General features: G+C 65.0%; 2 protein-coding genes across 2 annotated transcripts; one reads left to right on the forward strand and one right to left on the reverse strand.

The window, feature by feature from the left end:
* Positions 1-484: 484 nt before the first annotated feature.
* Positions 485-1,179, forward strand: MNEG_8996 (hypothetical protein; the record flags this gene model as incomplete). Its single annotated transcript, XM_014042532.1, has 2 exons — positions 485-505; positions 856-1,179. 2 exons carry the CDS (start codon positions 485-487, stop codon positions 1,177-1,179), a joined length of 345 nt encoding a protein of 114 aa, XP_013897986.1.
* A 2,241-nt stretch (positions 1,180-3,420) lies between these two features.
* On the reverse strand, positions 3,421-4,291 carry MNEG_8997 (ubiquinone biosynthesis methyltransferase; the record flags this gene model as incomplete). The annotated part of the gene is made up of 2 exons (XM_014042533.1): positions 3,421-3,567; positions 3,839-4,291. The coding sequence occupies 2 exons, from the start codon at positions 4,289-4,291 to the stop codon at positions 3,421-3,423; spliced, it is 600 nt and encodes a 199-aa protein (XP_013897987.1).
* Between the last annotated feature and the right edge of the window lie 2,238 nt (positions 4,292-6,529).

Genomic DNA, 6,529 nt, shown 5'->3' on the forward strand with positions numbered 1-6,529 from the left:
CACACACACACACACACACACACACACACAAACACACACACACACACACACACACGCACGCACGCACGTGCGCGCGCACACACACACACACACACACACATACACACACACACACACATACACACACACGCGCACGCGCACGCGCGCACATGCTGCTGCTTCCTCACCATGTCAGGGCGCTTGGTCCCCCGAGGAGTGCTACGGCGAATTTGTCACCGACGCCACCAATGACCAGAACTTCCAGGCCTGGGACCTCATACCTCACGACAACAGCTCGGGTGTGCTCACCCACCGCCCCGCCTACACCTCCCTCCCGGCGTGCCAGGCTGGCTGCAGCGCGAGCGCGGCGTGCCAGTACTTTGCATTTTACGTGGTGGGGGGCCCGGACGGCTCGGGGTCTTGCTACCACCGCGAGTGGAGTGATGTCACGCCAACATCAGCGAGGATATACAGGGCGGACCTCACCTGGTGGGATGCGCCAGACATGCCCATTGTCCTTTTTGAGGTGCGTGCGTTCAGGGGGGGAGGGTGCGGGAGTTTGTGCCCGGATCGGGTTGCTGGGGGCCGCGTGCGCCGGCGGTGCCCTGGCTTGCGTAGCTGGCGCACTCCGTTCCGGCAGCGGCTAGGGACAGCCCCAGCTGCTTCTCACGTTGGTTGCTGGACCCCCCACACACCCCTGCCCATTCATGCCGCATGCAGCTGCACGTAGTCCGTCCCCTCCGCCCCCCAAACACACACTCACACATGCACGCACGCACTCATTCACTCACGCTCGTGCATACACGCACTCACACATGTATCGTCGTGTGCATCCCCGACCAGCACCCATCACTGCAACCCAACTCCCCCACGCAGATCAAGGACGGGTCCTACGTCATATATCCCATGAAGCCCGGCGAGACCATCGGCTCCGACCTATCCAGCACCGCCACCTTCTCGGGAATCAACCCCGGCAGCTTCTCCGCCATGCGCGCCGCCTGCGACCGCGACGCCCAGTGCATCGGGCTGACAATTGACCCGCCGTCCCGCTGGCGCCCGTTCGCCGGCCGCACGTGGGAGGGGGCGGTGGGCAAGGTGCGGCTGGTGGGGACGGCAATCAATTCGTGGATCAGGGTGCCAGACGGAGTGGAGGTCTCGCCGTTCTCCATGGGCATGTCATGGTGGGCTTCCCCGCCCTGAGGCCGCGACCAACGGCCAGCGGCGCTGGAGACACGACTGCAGGGCCCCGCGGTGCGTGCGACCCTCCGTCGCCCGCCTGCACACCGCCGGCGCCCATTCCCCACTTCCGCTGCTCGCGCGCCGCCCCCGCTTGGGCCTGCGCCCCGCTTGGAAGGCCGCCTCTTCGGTCAATGCTCCCTGCCCTCATCGTTGCTCCCCAGCTCTCTTGTTGTGGCGGTGCTTCGGGCGCTCATACCGCCCGCCAACTGTCGGTCGCAGTGTCGAGCCGCTGCGGCTGCTCACTCTGTATTTTTCCGCAATCCACGCCGGAACATGGATGCACGCCAACAAATCTTCCCTTGCAGCACGCGGGCCGCACTGCTTGCTCTGCAAGGGGTTGGGTGCTGCGCGTGCATATGCACGTGCGTACCCAGCTCAGGGTGCCCCTACCTCCTCTTGTTCCCTCACAGCGGCGTCGACGACGCACTAGTGTTGTCAGTACAACCAGATACACGCCGTTGCTAACGACCACCATCGCTATGGTGTCACGTGGATCCAAGTGACGTGGCCCGGCGCCACCTAGGTTCTGATAGTTTCGCCATGAACAAACACACGACCCTCCGGCCGCCCCGCGCGCCACAGCAGCCCGGCGTGGCTGCACCGCTCGTAGCGTGCACAACATTCGACCCTTCATCCAGCACCCGGCGCCGCCGAGCCCCTGCTCCTGCTCACCAACGGTCAGGACGGCCCGCACTGCTGCGTGCGTATTCGCGCGCGCGGATGCAATCGGCCGCATCATTGCGTTTCCCTTGCTGCGCCGGCCCCAAGCAAGCCTCAGCGGCCGTGGCCGCCCCGAGCGCGGGCGTCCAGGCAAGCCCCTTCGTCTTTGTGTGTATTCCTATGGATTTCAACGCCTTGGAGGCTTCTTTTCCATCTCTTGATTTCCCCGTGCGCGCCTAAATCTTTCAAGCCGATTGTCAGGTTGCAAGTTGCCTTGAAGCGCGCGCGAGGACGCTGCCCCTCTCAAGCTGTGTGCGCGCGCCCCCTCGCACGCGCCGCGAACCACCGGCGCGCCTCAGCGACTTTTCCTGCGACCTCCTACTCCTCGTTCTGGTGCCCGTGCGTGCTGCGGGTAAATCGGCTTGTGGTTATAATCTACTGCGTCTGCATGCACTTGCATTTTCCCAGGGCTTGTCGGGCGCGGCGGTGCTTGGTCAGCATCACCCACGCACCGGTCCTCAGTGCAAGCGCAACGAATGCACGCGCCTCGGCTTTGCGCGTGCCCCAGCAAACATTGCGTAGGCGCCACTCGCGATTTGCGGCTCTTTCTCGCGGCTGAGCCGAACCTCATGAATACTGCGCCGCGGCCTGAAACGGCGCGCCCAATCAGCAGAGCATCCAGGATGCCTTGTGAGCCCGCTGTTACAGCCGGGGCTTGACTGGGGATCTGTTTTCCATTCATTCGTAACTGTACTCTATTATGCAATCGAGCCGTAGGTTCGAAATGACAAAGCAGCTGGATTGCAATTGCTGAGAGGCCTGAGCCGGCCCTCCAGACCCCGCCCGCTCCTCAAACGGCGGGCGCGCAAGCGGCGCCCCTCAGTGCTGGCGCGTCACACACCCGCGCCGCCGCGCTCCCCGGCGCCCGCCGGTCAGAGCTTAAAGCCCGAGTGCAGGGCCACCTGCGCGCGGTGGGAGCGTAAGGAAAGGAGGTCGTCTGGCAGTCCGTCCAGGGAAGCTGCGGAGAAGCTGGCTTCAGCAGGGCGCGTCGGGGCCCTGGCCGGCCGGCGGGGCCGTACGCACGCAGATTTTGCTGCAGCCGGGCTCTGCTCCAGCAGGCGGTGGACGAGCCCTTGATCACGAGCCAGAAGGGCCCGGAAGGTCGCGAGGCCGGCTCGCCGCGGCCCCTGCCCGCGCCCTAGATGCTGCCACGGGGCCGCCGCGCGCGCCGCCGTCCCGGGGGGAGCAGCTGCAGCGGCCACCCACCACTCCGTGAGTCATGTTCTCATAAGTGACCGCGTGGAACCCTGCCTCTCTTATCAATGCAGCAAACGCCTCCTGCCAGGGGGGGGATGGTTCAAACGGCAGTGCCAGATCGGAGGGGTGTGAGGCAACCCTGCAAGGTGATGTTGTGGGGATCGTGGGCGGCACGGCAGCCGGGGTGGCATCTCCGCAGCGAGCGCCTGCCACCCCTGTGCTGTGGTAGAGCACACCAAAATCACACCCAGATCACGACCGCATCACGCATAGATCAGGCCCAGATCACGAGATCACCTGGTCGGGGAACTGCCGTATGCTCTCCACCAGGTACTGGTAGCTGTCGGCGTCACCCGCCACCAGCTGGCCGATGCGGGGTATCACCGCGAATGAGTAAGCGTCGTACGCCTGGCGCAGCAGCGGCTGGGTGACCTGGGTGACGGGTGGGGGGGTCGATGCGGCGAGGGAGTTTTGATTGGGAGGAAGAAATGGTGGGGAAGGCGGAGAGACAGGGTGGCTGTCAAAACAGGTCGGCTGTTGTTTTGGGACGAGTTGTGGTTACAGGGTGGCTGCGTGGTTTTGAATGAGTTGCAGTTGGCCATCTCGGAATGTGTGTGTCTGTTGCTGCATGGGCGGAGCGCGCAAGCGCACGAGCAGGGGCTCCTCCAGCCAAGCCGCGGTGCCCGGGCCGCCCTGCACAGACCTGGGAGAACTCCAGGCACAGGAACCGCCCCCCGCGCTTGAGCACCCGCCGCGCCTCCCGCAGCGCCGCGGGGCGATCCGTCACGTTGCGGATGCCAAAGGCGATGGTGTAGGCGTCGAACGACTCATCGGGGAACGGCAGCGCCTCCGCGTCACCCTGCACCCAGGATGACGCCCCCAGCAGCCCGCGGCGCGCGGCCTTGGCCCGCCCGACCTCCAGCATGCTGCCGTTGATGTCGCACACCGTCACGCGGCCGCCGCCGGCCGCTTCGTCGGGCCCCTGCTCCTGCTGCTGCTGCTGCTGCTGCTGCTGCTGCTGCTGCTGCTGCTGCTGCTGCTGCTGCTGCTGCTGCGGCGGCGGCCGCGCGCGCTCTGCCGCCTCTGCTGCCTGTATGGCTGCCAGCACTCTGAAGGCGACGTCGCCAGTGCCACCAGCGACGTCCAGGTGGCGCATCCCTGAAAACGGCCGCAGCACGTCCACCAACCTGCGGGGTGGTGATTTCATTTCGGTTTCTTGTGGTTTTGAGGCCCTGAGCCGCTCACTATGTTGGTTGCAACCGACCCTTTACTTGCTTGTCCCCTTGTAATATAGGGGCGATGCCAGGGCGGTTAGCAGCTCGCCTTCTGCCACCTGGCGGGCCCAGCTGCATGGGGCGCGTTTCGGGGCAAGCAGGGCAGCTGCACCCAAACCAGGCCGCCGCGCGCCGCCGCGCCTGAGCGCGTGCAACGGCCCCATGCGTCGCGCGCGCACAAAGCATACACACGCGCCTGTCCTTCCACAGCCGATGCAGGCCGCCGCTCATGAGGTCATTCATAATGTCGTAACTGCTAGCCACGCTATGAAACACCTGGCCGACCATGCCCGCTTTCTCGCCGCGGGGGACTTGACGGAAGCCTGGGGGGTGGGGGATGGGTGCAGGGTGCGACGTACGGCGCGGACGGGGCCGGGGCAGCGGGCGACAAGTGTGCAAGGGGGGGCACCATGAGGCGCCCCCCTTGGGTGGCAACGTGTTGCGTGGCGGCCGACAGAGGTAGATAAAAGCACGCGGGAGCGACCGGTGAGGCGTGATGGGACGGCTACGCAAAGAGGGCGAGGTCAGGAAGGAGCGAGCGCATACGCACAACCGCACATGAGTTTGCAGCACTTCCGCTCCTCACCAAAGTCCGTTGTGTCTTCGTCCCCGGCCGGCTGCTGGGTGGAGTAGCTCAGCACCCCGTTCAGCTGCTGGCCAGTCGCCGCTGCCGCTGCGTTTGCGCACATGGCATGGAGGCGGGGCGCGAACAGCAGCGATGCGCAGCGCTGCAGGGACGCCATCGCGAGAGCGCCCCGAGCGTGTTGTCACGCGGCGCAGGGCTCGACGCGAATGCTATGATGATATGAGTTGAATGAATCTACAGGACGTGCAGCCCTGATGCCGATGCAATCTTGATCTTGAGCGCGTTGGCACAGCTGCACGGTACCAATGAGCGCGCTGGCTGATAAGTGTGTTATTCGCACATGTGCACTGACTGTAATCGATTTGCACAGAGCACAGCGCGAACCTACTGTACGAGCACTTGAACATTGGCGCCCTCTGCAGTTGACTCATGGACCACAAAGCGCCTGCTTTTTCCAGCGGCAAGAAACGCAGGCAAGGCTACAGATTGTTTCACAGATTTTTGCAGATGCATCAACCCGTTTTGATTTGTTAGATGCCCACGCTATGAGCTTGGAATGGCCTGGCGGTGACGGCCAAGGTTCCCCCCCCCCCAACCAAAGGGAATCGAACCCGACAGCCAGCGGCCCTCAGCCATCACCCCTATCCCCCTGCATGTTAGAAAGCTGATGCGGAGGCAAACTTCAGATACTCCCTACTTGCTATTGTTACATTCGCCGCACCAGCAGGTGCAGGCCAACCCCACACCGCGTCACAGCCGCGCCGCGCGCCGCCGCTCCGCCTCCGGCCGGGCGTGCGTCGCGGCCCCCTCTCCCTCAAAGCTGAACAACGACAACAACCGCGCCGCGTCACAGCACCTCTTCGTCCGATTCGACGCCCGGCTCCTCTCCTGTGGCCCTGGACTGGATGCGCCGCTTGACCTTGAGCAGCATGTTGGTCTGTTGGGAACAGGAGGGCGGGGTTGCAGCGGTGACTGCTCTGATTCAAGAGTGCCATGAGAGTGCGGGACACGTGCGGTCGTCGCGCTCAAAAAATGCGAGCAAGGCGCGAGGTGAAGCGCAGGTGGACCGAGCAGCAACGAAAGCGTGGTGTCTAGCTTCGGAGCGAGAGCAGCCAACTGCGCGGCCGGCTGCACGCCCCAACACGCCGACACGCTTGCGCCCGCCGTCCCAGGCGGCCGCCCGCTCGCTCCCACGTGCGGGACAGCGGCACGGCCGCGCCCCTCCCCGCCAAAAGGTGCGTGCACATGGCGCACCTTCCAGGCGTCGAGCCGGGTGAGGGAGTCAAACTCTGACACGGCGGTCGCAAAGGCCTTCTCGTCGCACTGCGCCAGCGCGTCTGCGCAGGACTCAAGAAGGTTGGCCTCCCGGCTGCCGGCAAACTGCGGGGGGCAGGGGCGAGAGCAGAAGGCAGATGGCTTAGGCGGGCGGGGCCGGACTGATGACGCGCCTGCCTGCACCCCGACCACCCCCATCGCAAACCCCACTATCCCCCACTGCACCCCCACTGCCCCAATCGCACCCCCAGGACCCCGT

Source organism: Monoraphidium neglectum, assembly GCF_000611645.1.
Source record: "Monoraphidium neglectum strain SAG 48.87 unplaced genomic scaffold scaffold01782, whole genome shotgun sequence".
In the NCBI taxonomy this organism is placed as follows: Eukaryota; Viridiplantae; Chlorophyta; class Chlorophyceae; order Sphaeropleales; family Selenastraceae; genus Monoraphidium; species Monoraphidium neglectum.